The sequence below is a fragment of the Balaenoptera physalus genome, assembly GCF_965194825.1.
Source record: "Balaenoptera physalus genome assembly, chromosome: 14".
Taxonomy (NCBI): domain Eukaryota; kingdom Metazoa; phylum Chordata; class Mammalia; order Artiodactyla; family Balaenopteridae; genus Balaenoptera; species Balaenoptera physalus.
In genome coordinates, this window is record NC_138893.1 from 18480690 (window position 1) to 18498304 (window position 17615).

A 17615-nucleotide genomic window follows, 5' to 3' on the forward strand; every position below is an offset into this window, starting at 1 on the left:
AGTAGTGCCCTGTTTAGCCTCCATGTATTTGTGTTTTTTACAGATTTTTTTCCTGTAATTTATTTCCAATCTCATAGTGTTGTGGTCAGAAAAGATGCTTGATATGATTTCAATTTTCTTAAATTTTCCAAGGCTTGATTTGTGACCCAAGATGTGATCTACCCTGGAGAATGTTCCATGTGCACTTGAGAAGAAAGTGTATTCTGCCACTTTTGGGTGGAATGGTCTATAAATATCAATTAAATCTATCTGATCAATTGTGTCATTTAAAGCTTGTGTTTCCTTATTTGTTTTCTGTTTGGATGACCTGTCCATTGGTGTAAGTGCGGTGTTAAGGTCCCCTACTATTATTGTGTTGCTGTCGAGTTCCCCTTTCATGGTTTTTAGCATTTGCCTTATGTATTGAGGTGCTCCTATGTTGGGTTGATAAACATTTATAATTGTTATATCTTCTTGGATTGATTCATTGATCATTATGTTGTGTCCTTCCTTGTCTCTTGTAACAGTCTTTATTTTAAGTCTATTTTATATGATACAAGTATTGCTAATCCAGCTTTCTTTTGATTTCCATTTGCATGGAATATCTTTTTCCATCCCTTCACTTTCAGTCTGTATGTGTCCCTAGGTCTGAAGTGGGTCTCTTGTAGACAGCGTATATATGGGTCTTGTTTTTGTATCCATTCAGCCAGTCTGTGTCTTTTGGTTGGGGCATTTAATCCATTTATATTCAAGGTTATTATTGATATGTATGTTCCTATTACCGTTTTCTTAATTGTTTTGCGTTTGTTTTTGTGGGTCTTTTTGTTTTCTTTTGTTTCTCACCTAGAGAAGTTTCTTTAGCATTTGTTGTAAAGCTGGTTTGGTGGTGCTGAATTCTATTAGCTTTTGTTTGTCTGAAAAGCTTTTGATTTCTCTGTTGAATCTGAGTGAGATCCTTGCTGGGTAGAGTAATCTTGTTGTAGGTTTTTCTCTTTCAACACTTTAAGTATATCCTGCCACTCCCTGCTGGCCTGCAGAGTTTCCGCTTAAAAATCAGCTCGTATCCTTATGGGAATTCCTTTGTATGTTATTTTTTGTTTTTCACTTGCTGCTTTTAATATTTTTTCTTTGAAATTAATTTTTGTTACTTTGCTTAATATGTGTCTTGGTGTGTTTCTCCTAGGGTTTATCCTGTGTGGGATACTCTGTGCTTCCTGGACTTGGGTGACTACTATTTCCTTTCCCATGTTAGGGACGTTTTCCACTATAATCTCTTCAAATATTTTCTCAGACCCTTTCTTTTTCTCTTCTTCTTCTGGGACCCCTATTTTTCGAATGTTGTTGCATTTAGTGTTGTCCCAGAGGTCTCTGAGACTGTCTTCAATTCTTTTCATTCTTTTCTCTTTGTTCTGCTCCTCAGCAGTTATTTCCACCATTTTGTCTTCCAGCTCACTTATTCATTCTTCTGCCTCAGTTATTCTGTTATTGATTCCTTCTAGTGTATTTTTCATTTCAGTTATTGTCTTGTTCATCTCTGTTTGTTTGTTCTTTAGTTCTTCTAGATCTCTGTTAAATATTTCTTGTATTTTCTCAATCTGTGCCTCCATTCTATTTCTGAGATTCTGGATCATCTTTACTATCATTACTCTGAATTCTTTTTCAGGTAGATTGCCTATTTCCTCTTCATTTGTTTGGTCTTGTAGGTTTTTACCTTGTTCCTTCATCTGTGACATATATTTTTGCCATCTTATTTATTTATATTTTTTAATGAGTGGGATTATGTTTCGGTTTTACTGGTTGTTTGGCCTGAGGCTTCCAACACTGGAATCTGTAGGCTGTTGGGTACAACTGGTCTTGGTGCCGAGATGAGGACCTCTATGACACCTCACTCCAATGAATATTCCCTGGGGTCTGAGGTTCTCTGTTAGTCCAGTGGTTTGGACTTGGAGCTCCCACTGCAGGAGCTTTGGCCCAACCCCCTGCTCATGAACCAAGACCCCACAAGCCGTGCAGGGTAACCAAAAATAAAGAGAACAGTAATGAAGAGTAAAAAATAAAATTAGACTAGGAAACTAACAGATATGTTAGAAAGAATATAAAAATAAAAATATAGATGAAACAACAACCGGAAGGTAAAACAGAACCAAAATAGTAAAAAAAGAGGAGAAGAAAGGAAAAAAAAAAAAAAGAAGGGTGCAAAAGGCCTTGGCTTTGGAGGGTGAGCCTAAGCAGGGGCGGGGTTTGGGTGGTGGGTGGGGCCTATGCTTAGGACTCATAGGGCTGGAAAAAGTCCTTGGGGGCGGGTGGGGAGTGGGGCTTAGGCTCAGTGGAACTGAAGGGGCCCAGATGTGCCTCTGGTCTCAGAGGGTGAGTGACCCCACCTAGGAGCCCATCAGTTTTCCTGTGCCAGAGTGAGTGGGGCAATCACCCTCTGCTCCTCTCCTGCTCCTCGGGTCCTGGATGGCCTCTCCCACCTGCCTCTCCTGTTCTCCCCTGACCTCCCTCTTATGCCCCCAAGTCCCACACAACCAGGAGGGTGCTTTTTTCTGTGGAATCTAATTTTAAAAAAAACAACAAAAATGATACAAATGAACTTATTTACAAAACAGAAACAGACTCACAGATATCGAAAACAAATTTATAGTTACCAAAGGGGAAAGGCGGGAGGAGGGATACATTAGGAGGTTGGGAATAACATATACACACTAATATATATAAAATAGATAACTAAAAAGTACCTACTGTATAGCACAGGGAACTCTATTCAATGTTCTGTAATAACCTAAATGGGAAAAGAATCTGAAAAAGAATAGATATGTGTATATGTATAACTGAACAACTTTGCTAAACACCTGAAACTAACACAACATTGTAAATCAACTATACTCAATGAAATTTTAAAAAAATGAATAAGATTAAAAAAATTTCTATTCAGGGACTTCCCTGGTGGTCCAGTGGTTAAGACTTCATGCTCCCAATGCAGGGGGCCCAGGTTCGATCCCTGGTTGGGGATCTAAGTTCTCACATACTGCAACTAACTGTGCACCACAACTAGAGAAGCCTGCCTGCTGCAACAAAGAGCCCATGTGTCACAACAAAGATCTAGCACAGCCAAAATAAATAAATACAATTAAAAAAAAGTTTCCATGCACATTCAGCCAGGTAAAAAGGGTTCAAGATAACAGAGAAAATAAATTAATATTGAAAGATCTACAAAAATATTTATGAATAGATTCCCATTGTCCTAGCTGCTTCTATCACCATACTTCTACCATGAGTTACCAGTACTGGCTCAGTTATAAATTACATGAAGAAATAAAGAAATGTATAGATAGTGGAAATAGACCAAAGATATCTCCTTGTTGCAGTAATTGTTCAGACCAAAAGTTAGTTAATGTTAATTTTAAACACATTTCCAGTTATGCAGCCTAATTATGTTAACTGTATTAGGGTCCTGAAAGTCTTGTCTCTGGTCACATATATGAACACTTTGGTTTTACTCTGTTCCAAGGCCTAAGATTGTTCCTTGTCTGGACAGATGTATCATTCATCATGTAGAATGCCAGGGAAGCAAATTTAAATGGAGAAATCATTTACAGTTATTGGAAAACTACTCAAAGCTAATTGGGGTCTGATTGTTTTTTTTCTTTTTAGGAAATTACATGGGAGGAAAGAAAGATAATATTAATTATCTTGTGGAATTAAATTCAGTTAAAAAAAAAAAGCCAAATATTTTATTTATGACAAAACATTTAAAATGCCTTCTTAAATATTTAACTTCTGTAGTTATCACTATTTGCTAGGACATTGCTAAGTTTCATATGCATTATCATGTTGAATATCTGCTACAGCTTTTTGAAGTTGATGCTGTTGGTATTTTTTTAGATAAGGAAACTGAGATTTTAGGAGGTTGGAGCAGCTTTTCCAGAAAGCATAAAAAGCAAACAGGATAGCCGTAGGCCCTTGTGATCCATGGGCCAGAAGCACTGGCATCACCTGGGAACTTGGGAGAGCCTCAGCCCCACCCAGATCTAGGAACCAGTCTGCATTTTTATTTTTTAAAATTTATTTTTTTGAAGTATAGTTGATTTACAATGTTGTGTTAATTTCTGCTGTACAGGAAAGTCATTCAGTTATGCATTTATATACATTCTTTTTCAGATTCTTTTCCATTATGGTTTATGGCAGGATATTGAGTATAGTTCCCTGTGCTATACAGTACAATCTTGTTGTTTATCCATCCTATATATAATAGTTTGCATCTGCTAATAGCAGCCTCCCAATCTATCCCTCCCCCAACCCTTCCCCACCTGTAACCATAAATTCGTTCTCTAAGTCTGTGAGTCTGTTTCTGTTGTGTAAATAAGTTCATTTGTATCATTTTTGTAGATTCCACATACGAGCGGTATCATATGATATTTATCTTTCTCTGTCTGACTTAATTTCACTTAGTATGATAATCTCTAGGTCTATCCATGTTGCTGCAAATGGCATTATTTCATTCCTTTTTATGGCTAAGTAATATTCTATTGTATATATGTACCACATCTTCTTTATCCATTCATCTGTCGATGGGCATTTAGGTTGTTTCCATATCTTGGCTGTTGTAAATAGTGCTACAATGACCTTGGGGCGTGTGTATCTTTTCGAATTATGGTTTCCTCTGGGTGTATGCCCAGGAATGGGATTGCAGTGTCATATGGAAACTCTATTTTTAGTTTTTTAAGGAACATCCATACTGTTTTCCATAGTGGCTGCACAACTTACATTCCCATCAACAGGGTAGCAGGGTTCCCTTTTCTCCACATCCTCTCCAGCATTTGTTATTTGTAGACTTTTTAATGATGGCCATTCTGACTGGTGTGAGGTGGTACCTCATAGTTTTGATTTGCATGTCTCTAATAATTAGCGATGTTGAACATCTTTTCATGTGCCTGTTGGAGAAATGTCTATTTAGGTCTTCTGCCCATTTTTTGATTGGGTTATTTATTTATTTATTTTTGTTATTGAGCTTTATGAGCTGTTTTTATATTTTGGAAATTAAACCCTTGTCAGTCACATCATTTGCAAATATTTTCTCTCGGTGTGTAGGTTGTTTTTTCATTTTGTTTATGGTTTCCTTTGCTGTGCAAAAGCTTGTAAGTTTGATTAGTTCCCATTTATTTATTTTTACTTTCATTTCTATTGCCTTGGAAGACTGACCTTAGAAAACAGTTGTATGATTTATGTCAGAGAATGTTTTGCCTATGCTCTCTTCTAGGAGTTTTAAGGTATCATGTCTTATATTTAAGTCTTTAAGCCATTTTGAGTTTATTTTTGTGTATGATGTGAGGGAGTGTGCTAACTTCATTGATTTACATGCGGCTGTCCAGCTTTCCCAACTCCACTTGCTGAAAAGCAGAGTCTGCATTTTGAAAAGATCCCATGTAATTTATGTGCATGTTGAAGTTTGAGAAATAATGCTTTATTTTACAGATTCCATGTTCATAATTCCTACACAGTCCTTCGTCAAAGGGATGTCTAAGATAAAAACTTCATTAAGAATATTAACTGAATCTGATATGAATTTGTAGAGACTTAAAATAATCCCTTTTTTCTGGTTATATGTCCAAATTTTGTGGATTTCAAATAAATTTTTTCTTCCAGTTTCATTGAGCTGTAATTGACATACAGCACTTTATAAGTTTAAAGTGCACAGCATAATAATTTGACTCACGTACATCAAGAAACAACTACCACAATAAGTTTAGCAAACATCCATCATCTCTTAGAGAAAACATTAAAGGAAAAGAAAAAAATTAAAATCGACTTGGAATGGCTGAGATGATGCAGTAAGAAGACCTGACCTCACCTCCTCCCATGAGCACCTCAAAATTACAACTATTTACAGATCAACTGTCTATGAGAACAACCTGAGGACCAGCAGAAGAGATCATCTACAACTAAAGGCATAAAGAAGGAGCCACAACAAGAGAGGTAGGAGGGGTGGATACGAGGTTTAGTCAAGACCCATGCCTGTGGGCAGGTGAACCACAAACAGGAGGATAATCACAGTTGCGGAGGTTCTCCCCAAGGAGCGAGGGCTCTGAGCCCTACTTCAGGCTCCCAGCCCTGGGGTCCTGCACTGGGAAGATGAGCCCCGAGAATGTTTGGCTTTGAAGGCCAGCAAGCCTTGCTTTAGGGAGTCCCAGAGGGCTGTGGGAAAAGACACTTTGTCCTTAAAGGGCAGAGTCAGGAGGTTGAAAGGAGACTGGGACAGACCCTCTTGCTGATGGTGGAGAGTATCCAGACAGGCCGAGGCAGCTGGGGCTCACCCTGGGTACAAGGACAGTGGCACAGCCTTTTGGGAGCTCTTTCTCCACATGGACACTGGAGCTGGTAGGCGCCATTTTGGAGTCCTCCCTCTAGCCTATTAGTGCCGGGACCTGGGTCCCCCAACCAATGGTCAGCACCAGTCCTGGCATGTCCCAGCTAAGCAGCCAACTGGGCAGAGACACAGACCCATCCACCAACAGGCCACCGGCCCTCAGCTCCCTCATCCCCTTGTTGCCCAGGACCTTTTTTTGACCAACAGAGGGGGCGTGAATCAGCCCCACCCACCAGTGGGCCAGCGTTAGCGCTGGGACACCCAGGGCCCTGCAGTTAGCTGTCAGGACCCAGACATGCCCATAAGTGGGCCGACACCAGATCCATAGGTCTGGAATTCAAGACCCCAAGGCCCAGCTCCACCCACCAGCTGGCTGACAGCAGCTACAGAACCCCTAGAATCCTGCAGGGAGAGATCCTGGGACACAGCTTTACCCACCAGTGGGCCAGCACTAGCCCTGGGACCACCTGGGTCCTGGTCCTTCACAGCAGATGGCTGACACCAGATCCAGAATCACCGGGCCCCACAGCCAGAGAGCCTGGTTCTTGGCTCTGCCCACTAGAGTGTCTGCACCAGCCCCAGGATGCCCTGGGCCTTGGTCCCACCCATCAGTGGGCTGACATCAGCTCCAAGAAACACTGGACACTTCAGCCAACTGCATCAGGAACTGCCCCCACACATCAGCGGGCCAAAACCAGGCCTTGCATGCTCCCTCCACCTGACCCTCCACACCAGGTCCCAAGCTCACTCACAGGCAGGCTAACACTAGCTCCAGGAAACCTTTAGCCCACAGCCATCCACCCCAGTACCTCCCCTGTCCACCACTGGGCCAGCACCAGGACCAGGACTCCCTGGGCCCTGCAGCAAGCTGTGCCTGGGCCCAGCCCTGCTCAACAGCAGGTGCAGCCTCCACTCTAGGCAGGGCCTGGCAACCAAATGGGCCAGGGTGCAACTTCACCTACCAGTGGCCCCACAGCAGTCAGTCCCCCACAACAAAAGCACCCACATGACCCACAGAGGGGACACCCCTGGAGCATTTAGGGGAGTATGTTTCCTGCTTAAGGTCAATTCTCCAACATCGGGAAATGTATCCAACCACCAAATATATAGAAATGTAAAGAGAATTAGGAAAAATGAGGTGACAGAGGAACATGTTTCAAATGAAGGAACAAGATGTAACCCCAGAAGAAGGACTAAGTCGGGTGGAGATAAGCAACCTCCCTTCAAGATAATGAAGGTAAAGATGATCAAAGAACTCGGGAGAAGAATGGATGAACCCTGTAAAAAGTTAGAAGTTTCTAAGAAAGAGAAAGTATAACTAACCAAAGAGCTGAAGAATACAATAACTGCAATTAAAAATACAGTGGAAGGAATCCATAGTAGCTTAGATGATACAGAGGAATGGATCAGCAAACTGGGATACCAAATAGTGGAAATTGCTCAAACAGAATAGAAAAAAGAAAAAAATCTTTTAAAATGAGAGTTTAAGAGACTTCTGGAACAACACCAAGCATCCTGATTCTCACATTATAGGGGCCCCAGGAGGAGTGGAGAGGAATAAAGGGACAGAGAAGTTATTTGAAAACCTATTGGCTGAAAAGTTCCCTAACCTGGGAAAGAAAGGTGACATCCAGGTCCAGGAAACACAGAGAGTCCCAAATAAGATCAACCCAAAGATGTCTACACATTGTAATTAAAATGGAAAAAATTAAAATAAAGAGAGAATATTAAAAGCAGCAAGGGAAAAGCAACTAGTTCATACAAAGGGACTCCCATGAGGCTATCACCTGACTTTTTAGCTGAAACTGCAGGCCAGAGGAAGTGGCATGATATATTTAAAGCAATGTGAGGAAAAAACCTACAACCAAGAATACTGTACCAGGGAAAACTATCATTCAGATTCAAAGGAGATATAAAGAGTTTTGCAGACAAACGAAAGCTAAAACAGTTCAGCACCACCAAACCAGCTTTACAAGAAATGCTAAAGGGACTTTTCTAGAAAGGCCACAACTAGAAATACGAAAATTGCAAAAGGAAAAATCTCATTGATAAAGGCAAATATACATTAAAGGTAATAGATCAAAGCTAGTAGAAAGGTTAAAAGACAGAAATAGTAAAATCATCTGCATCCACAATAAGTAGTTACAGAAACATGTAAAATATGATGTCAAAAACAGTAAACTTGGTGGGGGGAGTAAAAATTCAGGATTGCTAAAAGATATTTGAATTAAGAGATCAGAAATTTAAAATAATCACTTATAACTAAAAAGCTACAGTAATCAAAACAGTATGGTATTGGCACAGAAACAGACACCTGGATAAATTGAACAGGATAGAAAGCCCAGTAATAAACCCATGCACTTAGGGTCAATTAATCTACAACAAAGGAGTTAAGAATACCCAATGGCGATAAGACAGTCTCTTCAATAAGTGGTGCTGGAAAACTGGACAACTACATGGAAAAGAATGAAATTAGAACATTCTCTAACACCATAGACAAAAATAAGCTCAAAATGGATAAAGACCTAAATGTAAGATTGGATATTCTAAAACTAGAGGGAAACATAGGCAGAACACTCTTTCACATTGGCCTTAGCAATATTGTTTTTGGATCTGTCTCCCAAAGCAAAGGAAATATAAGCAAACATAAACAGGTGGGACCTAATTAAACTTAAAACCTTTTGCACAGCAAAAGAAACCATCAACCAAACGAAGAAAACTTACTGAAAGGGAGAAAATATTTACAAATGATGTGACCCATAAGAGATTAATATCCAATGTATATAAACAGCTCATACAGCTCAACATTAAAAAAACAAACAACCTGATTAAAGAATGGGTAGAAGACCTGAATAGATATTTTTCCAAATAAGGCCAACAGGCAGATTAAAAATGCTCAACATGGTTAATTATCAGAGAAATGCAAATCAAAACCACAGTGAGATATCACCTCACACCTGTCAGAAAGGTTATCATCAAAAGGAACACAAATAACAAATGTTGGCAAGGATGTGGAGAAAAGAGAACCCTTGTACACTGTTGGTGGGAATGTAAGTTGGTGCAGCCACTGTGGAAAACAATATGGAGGCTTCTCAGAAAAACTAAAAATAGGACTACCATATGACTGAGCAGTTCCACTCCTGGGTATATATCCAAAGAAACACAAATATGCTAATTTGAAAAGATACATGCTCTGCAGTGTTCATAGTAACACTGTTTACAATAGCTAGGATATGGAAGCAACCTAAGTGCCCATCAACAGATGAATGGATAAAGAAGATGACATATATATATGTGTCACATTTCTAGATGTATCTCTCTCTCTCTCTCTCTCTCTCTCTCTCTCTCTCTATATATATATATATATATATATATAAAGTGGAATACTACTCAGTCATAAAAAAGAATGAAATAATGCCATTTGCAGCAACATGAATGGACTTGGAGGGCATTATGCTAGGTGAAATAAATCAGACAGAGAAAGACAAATACTGTATGATATCACTTATGTGTGGAATCTAAGAAACACAAGAAACTAGTGAATATAATAAAAAAGAAGCAGACTCACAGATATAGAGAACATACTAATGATTACCAGTGGGCAGAGGGAAGGGGAGAAGGTCAATAAAGGGGTAGGGGAGTAAGAGGTACAAACTATAGGTATAAAATAAGCTACAAGGATATATTATACAACATGGGGAATATAGCCAATATTTAATAGTGACTACAAATGGAGAATAACCTTTAAAAATTGGGAATCACTGTATTGTACACCTGTAACTTATATAATATTGAATAGCAACTATACTTCAATAAAAATAAATTTAAAAATAAAATAAACACACACACATATACACATATATATGTGTATATATTTTAAATATATAATATATACAGAGAGGGAGAGAGAAATTGTTATTGTTGTTTATAAACCTCATGGTTACCACAACTCAAAAATCTATAATAGATAACACAGAAAAAATGAGAAAGGTATCCAAACATAAGATAGTCATCACATCACAAGGGAAGTGAACAAAAAAGAACTATAAAAACAATTAATAAGGGAGATTGGGATTGACATATACACTACTATGTATGAAATAGATAACTAATGAGAACCTACTGTATAGCACAGGGAACTCTACTCAATACTCTGTGGAGACCTAAATGGGAAGGAAATCCAAAAAAGAAGGGGTATATGTATACGTATAGCTGATTCACTTTGCTGTATAGCAGAAACTAATACAACATTGTAAAGCAACTATAGTCCAATGAAAATTGATTAAAAAACAATTAACAAAATGGCAGTAAGTACATATCTATCAATAATTACTTTAAATGTACCTGGACTAAGTGCTCCAATCAAAAGACATAGATCGGCTGAGTGGATACACAAACTGGACCCATATATATGTTACCTACAAGAGACTCACTTCAGATCTAAAGACACACACAGACTGAAAGTGAGGGGAGTAACAGGTATTCTGTACAAACGGAAATGAAAAGAAAGCTGGGATACTAATACTTACATCAGACAAAATAGACTAAAATGAAGACTGTAACAATAGATAAAGAATGACATTAAATAGTGATCAAGGGATCAATCCAAGAAGATACAACAATTGTAAGTGTATATGCACCCAACGTAGGTCCATGTAAATACATGAAGAAAATATTAACAGACAAAAAGGGAGAAATTGACAGTAAATAACAGTAGCAGACTTTATAGCCATTCTGACAGGTGTGAGATGTTATCTTATTGTGGTTTTGATTTGCATTTCCCTAATGGTTAGTGATGTTGAGCATTTTTCATGTGTCTGGGGGCCATCTGTATGTCTTCTTTGGAAAAATGTCTATTCTGGTCCTTTGCCCATGTTTTAATCAGGTTGTTTGGTTGGTGTTTTTTTGTTTGTTTTGTTTTGTTTTTAAATAAATTTATTTATTTATGTATTTTTGGCTCTGTTGGGTTTTTGTTGCTGCACACGGTCTTTCTCTAGTTGAGGCAGCTCTCTACTCTTCGTTGTGGTGCGCAGGCTTCTCATTGCCATGGCTTCTCTTGTTGCGGAGCATGGGCTGTAGGTGTGCAGGCTTCAGTAGTTGTGGCTTGCGGGCTCTAAAGCTCAAGCTCAGTTTTTGTGGTGCACGGACTTAGTGCTCTGTGGCATGTGGGATCTTCCCAGACCAGGGCTCGAACCCATGTCCACTGCATTGGCAAGCAGATTCTTAACCACTGTGCCACCAGGGAAGTCCCTTGTTTTTTGTTTTTTATTGTTGAGTTGTATGAGTTCTTTGTATATTTTGGATATTAACTCCTTATCAGATACATTGTTTGGAGATATCTTCATCCATTCAATTAGGCAGCCTTTTGTTGTTGTTTTTGTTCTTAGTTTCCTTCACTGTGAAAAAGGTTTTTAGTTTGATGTAGTCCCATTTGTTTAGTTTTGCTTTTGCTTTTCTTACCTGAGGTGACATATTCAAAAAAATATTGCTAAGACTGATGTCAAAGAGCATATTGCCTGTGTTTCCTTGTAGTTTTATGGTTTCCAGTCTTATATTTATGTCTTTATACATTTGAGTTTATTTTTGAATATGGTGTGAGAAAGTAGTCCACTTTGATTCTTTTACATGTAGCTGTTCAGTTTTCCCAACATCATTTATTGAAGATACTGTCTTTTCTCCATTGTATATTTTTGCCTCCTTTGTTGTAGATGAATTTGACCATATAAGCTTGGGTTTATTTTTGGACTCTCTATTCTGTTCCATGGGTCTATGTGTCTGTTTTTTTATTCCAGTACAATACTGTTTTGATTATAGTAGCTTTGTTGTGTAGTTTGAAATCAAGGAGTGTGATACCTCCAGCTTCATTCTTTCTAAAGATGGTTTTGGCTATTTGGAATCTTTTGTGTTTCCATGCAGATTTAGGCTTATTTGTTCTATTTCTGTGAAAAATGCCTGTAGCATTTTGACACGGATTGCACTGAATCTGTAGATTGCCTTCTGGAATATTCAAATTTGCTAAATCTGTATTTTCTGCTTTTCATCTAAGCGTTTTAAGATCATTTTGTAAGAGTTAACTCCTTCATCTCCATTTTATATATATAGTCACTGGATTCTAAAAATGTTGTAGTTTGATAGCTTCAAGTTCTTGTTATTCAGTTTATTAAAGAGAGATTGGGAGAGAGAGAGAGAGAGAGGGAAGTGATGATGGTGGTTTCTTTACATTAGGTTGAATAACTCCAGGAAACTGTGGAATTGATCCTTTTAGACATGTGTTCTCTCCTGTATGTGTGCTTTTTGGAAGGTGATCAATAATTATTATTCCTATCTATAATCTTTGGCATTTAAATGTAACATACAGTTTATAGTCAAGTTCATTTCAATTATAAGAGGAAAAGCAAGTTTCAGGTATGAACTGTGAAACAGTCTGTGAAGAGGCTATGTGACCTACCCTTATTTATGGGCCTCTCAGGTTTAAAAGGCAAGGGAGTGACTTGCAAATAGCGGCACTTTTAGAGGTGATACTGGAGAATGGATAGGAAGACATGAGAATCGTTGTTTATTCTATAATCACCTGGAAGGCTTTTTAAAATGCTGATTGAGTCTTTCTTTGCCTAGATCTTCTGACTAACAGCTTTCTGACAGAGATTTTGCATCTTTAATGAGTTCCCAGGTGATTATGCTGCCCCCTGTTGCAGGAAATATACCTTGGGAACCACTGGACTAGAACTGGGAAGTCTGGTTAGGATCCTTTGCATTGATCTCTGCAAGTTATAATACAGAAGTAAATGCTGACAGTAGAGTTAAGGAGGAAGGGGTGGATTTCAAGGATATAGCAGACTTACAACTGACAGGACTTGTCAGACCAGAACATGCAGGTGAAGGAGGGGGGGGGGGGTGGATCTAGAATGATTTCTGGATTTCTAACTTTGATGGTGGACTGAAAATGGTGGTGCATGATCTCAACATATGGAATAAAAGAGGAGAAGCTGAGTAGGTTTTTGGGGTGGGCTTGATGACAAGTTTGGTATTAGACATGTCAGATGGAGGTTTATGTGGGTAATTGATGCGGAGATATTTGTTAGGAAAATAGGATACTGCTGAGGTTAAGGTGCTGTTAAAAGAACACAGTTATATAAGTGCAGGCATACATGTTGATGGAGGAGAAAATATAGGTCATACATTGAAGAGAATATGGAGCTGAGAGCAGAACTCTGGGATATACCAATATTTAATGTGAAATCAGAATAGTTCATCTTAAAAAAGGCTGAGCCAGACTAGCAGGAACCCTGGAGTAGAGAGTGTCAACTTTAAAAATAAAATAGCCAGTTATCTCAGCAGCATGAGTTTATTTGGGAATAACCAGGGGAATCGTAGTTGGGGAAATAAATTCAAGCTTTTGACCACAGGGAAATGCGGAGAACAAAGGACAGGAGCTTTTATAGAGAAAAGGGGCAGTGGGCGGGGCTGCCCTCTATAAAAGTTCCTTGGAGGAAAGTGGGAGTTCAGGTTTCTCATTGGCTGAGCTGCGACATTTTCCATTGGCTGAGCTTGTTGCTTGGCGGGAAGAACATCTTCCTTCCTCCTGCCGGGGAAGTAGAGACCCCTTCCTGTTGGAGGTGCGAGGACCCTCTCTTCCTGTTTGGGTGATTGACCCCCAGCAGTAGGCGTGAGAGCTCCCTGTGCAGGCCTTCCAGATGCCACTTTTAATTGAGGGTTAGAAATTAATTTTCACCAGAGTTTTTATAAGCGTGTAATAAACATGTCAACACAGCAGGAAGGTCAGATGACATATGGATGCAGACGTGCCCATTGTAATTAGGAATCAGGGGGTGGGGAGAGATAGGAAACCTTAGGAAAAACAGTTTTTTCAGCATAGCACAGATGAGACCCAGATTCTATTTATTTGAAGTTAGAAATATTTTTAGAACAGAATACATACCTCTGCTTTTCTGAAATTAAGTTTCTATTTTTTCACATCGGAAGAGGAAATTGTTATTGATAAAAATAGTTTAGGTATGAATGGATTCAAATTCAAGTTCTAAGCTGAATTAAATAAAATGTTTAAAGAGCAAACTGCGAATCAGTTCCTATGTCTTTCCTATTAGGAGGCACTGCTTCTTGTGGGGTGTTAATGTCCCTTTCCTCAAGAAGCTTTCAGAAATGACTGTGGGGTTTTTGAGGTTGGTTCTCCTGGAATGGATTTGTCATTTTCTCCACCTGTATCCCTGATAGGGAACCAAGAATGCTATTATTCCTGTTGAGAATATTATCTTACACTGTGATTTGTTTGACAGCTGGGCATGATTATTTTATTAGTTTCCTAATTGATCAACTTAGGGCAGCTGTCACTTCTGGAATTTGACCTTAACTTTTTTCTTTTCCTCCAGTGTTTTTCTAAGGAAATTTATAACAAAATGCTGATAGTAAGTAGAAATTGCTGCTCTACGTAAGATCAGTGTCTGAGATAATAGTGTCATAAGCAGAATTTATCAGTGATGTGTTATTGTCTAGAAAACATAATTTAAACATGCCTACATCTGTGTTAGGAAACTTCTCATGGGTTGTATGAACTGACTCTTCCAGACTCTCTGGAAAGATTTGAGATTGAGCTAACACAGCCCCTTGGATTTGATGATTGTATCACTATTAATTAGTTGGAACGTTCCTCCCAAAATGTGGGCCAAATGCAAAACGAGAGCAAATGCCAGTAAAATAGTGAGCTTTCTAAAAAACCTTCATAAAAGCACATTTTCTATTTTGTGGTCAAACTAATCTGTTCTAACAGATTCTCTGCGTACTTTTATTTTTCCCTTTACTTATTGGCCAGTGTTTCAAGGTTCTGCATTTAAAAGCAAAGAACACTTTTTAAATCTCAGGCTGCAAATGATCAGGTGTGTAATTGTTATTTTACAGAGACCAAGCTAACTTCCCAGATGGTTAGAAATTTCAGTGATGGCAGATCAGGCTCTTGCAAGGCAGGTAAAGAGCCTGATGCTTAGGCTGCTGGTGAACAACAGGGCAAAGGTGGGGATTTTGAAGACGGGAGATACAAAACCCAAAAGCTTGTTCACATCAGTTCTGGTACTTTAACTGTTCTAAGTTATTTGTTCTTCATTTAGGATAAAAATAACATGCTATTAAGCCTATCACTGAGTTCAAATAACATTTCTCCCTTTTCCTTTCTTTCTTGAACAGGTTGTCAAGTTACTAAGCAACAAAAGGTCACAAGCAGTTGGAATATTGATGTCTAGCCTTCACTTAGATATGAAAGATATACAACATGGTAAGTGAAAAATTAAAATTCAACTTTTGAATACTCAAATTTGGGCCAAAAGATGTGCTGCTTAGTGGTAAAATTATTTCATACTTAGACTCTCTGTGTAGATTGAGGTGAGTATGTTTCCTGTAAGTGTTACCAAACTTTCTACCATGATTGTTGCTGGAAAGGTTACGAGTAATTTGGCTTTTGTGTTATTTCTGTATCTTGCTAAGAGCATGATTCTCATGTGACATGTTTAGTGTGCATTAGCAAATATTTAATTTTTAACTCATGAGAAATACTAGTCCCACTGTGCTCTGTACCTGATTTGACTTCTCTGTGCCATGTCCAAAGAGGGACTGGTGAACACTGGTGAGATCCAGATGTGGGCTGTTCCTCAGCCCCTGACGATACCTGGGGAGGATGGTCCACAGGAGAGGACAATATGCTGAGAGTGAATCTCAGATGTTTGCTGAGCTAACATAAAGAAGAGGAAGTAAACCTAAGATTTTCTAATAGATCAGCTAAAACCAGAGTTACATGAAAGCTTGTTTTGATTGTTGTTGTTTTTAAAATTTCCTTATGATGAGAGACGTGGAAGAGTAGACTGGATTGCTGTGTATAGTGATTAAATGAAAACTCAAAACTGTTGAAGAGGCTGCATGACCACTTGTCTCAGATGCCTTTAAAGCACTGAGTAGGTGATGGGACGTATTCTCTTCATCCTCCTGTTCCGAGAGGCTGTGAGATGCTGAAAGAATCACTCAAGCAGCTTTATTATGTGTAACTTTTTAGGCTGGACAACTGGTCCCTCTTTTTTCAGTTCCTTGGGATGACTAGCGTGTAACACCCAGGCTTCTCTCCACATGCGGAAACCGAATTATTTTTCTAATAAGCATCAAAGATAGTTTCAAATTATTCTTACCCGTTTATGTTATTCTTGGTGATCCAGACCCATGGAAGCAGTAATAGCATGACATTTTGTTATTTTTTATGGTGTTGTTTTAATTTATATCTTTAACCAGGCTTATAAAATATTTTCTGTATTTGGAAATAGGGTGATTTTTTACCATTTTCAAAATGGCTTTCATGTCAGTATTTTAATACTTTACTATTGACAGGCATCCCTATGCTATATTGTCCTATCACATTTGTGCTGAAAAATATTGCCCAAAGGTGAATAGAGGAATTAAATTTATATTCAAAATGTCCCTGAAGCTGTTCAGAGCCTTAGAATAGATTTAAAGCAGATTAAATTATCCAATGGAATGCCAGTTTACCTGTTAACAAAATATGGTTTAAAAATCATGAAAACATTTACCTGGCTTTCCGGCTTACCCCTTTATGAATGTGGATTCTATTTGGTCAGCTTAAAATAATGTGTGGAATAATTCATAAATAGCACAAGCTTGTCCTGCCCTGTCAATCCATGAGTAGCACAATCACAATTTAAATTTTTATTAAGCTGCTTTGGTGGTGAGGAGGCTTTCTCAAGTGGGAGCATTGGGGGTCGTTGTCATAGAACAGGACGCCAAGGCCGGCAACAAGAAGTACTTGCTTTTCTAAAGCTGGCAGATGTAGCCCAGTCAAGCCATGGAATGAAATCTGAAATTAATGCTATGGTCCTTTCCTTCAGTCGGATATTGCCTGGGTTGAGTTAGTAATGAGAACCTTCTGAGCAAAGGAGTCGCCTAACGTGTGTGTGTGTGTGTGTGTGTGTGTGTGTGTGTGTGTGTGTGTGTGAAGCCAGCGAGAGGTCATTGGAAGCCTCCCGGGTTAGCTCACGGGCCGGGTGTGGCTGGCAGCACTTGAAAGTTCCATAAGCTTCATCCTGTTAGGATGTCAGATGATTGCCTGGAGTCACTTTGAGACCCTGCCCACGGTTTTCTAAAGCAAGGCTGGCTTGCAGATCTGCAGGAGCGAGGGTGTGCCTTTCGGTGCCAGAAGCCCGGGTCTGCTGTGTGTTGTCGGGACCACAGTGTCCGTGAGCAAATCACATGCGGCCTCCAT

At 39.0% G+C, this 17615-nt stretch overlaps 1 protein-coding gene across 3 annotated transcripts in view; it reads left to right on the plus strand.

The window, feature by feature from the left end:
• The window catches only part of FMN2 (formin 2), a 1374845-nt gene that overhangs the window by 1207250 nt on the left and 149980 nt on the right, over window positions 1–17615 (plus strand). For all 3 annotated transcript variants that reach the window (XR_014253056.1, XM_082423440.1, XM_082423441.1), the window contains one exon: window positions 15542–15629. Coding sequence is in view for 2 of the 3 variants with exons in the window: in XM_082423440.1 (XP_082279566.1) it covers window positions 15542–15629 (88 nt within the window). In the remaining variant the exon portion in view is untranslated. The remainder of the gene's footprint in view (window positions 1–15541; window positions 15630–17615) is intronic.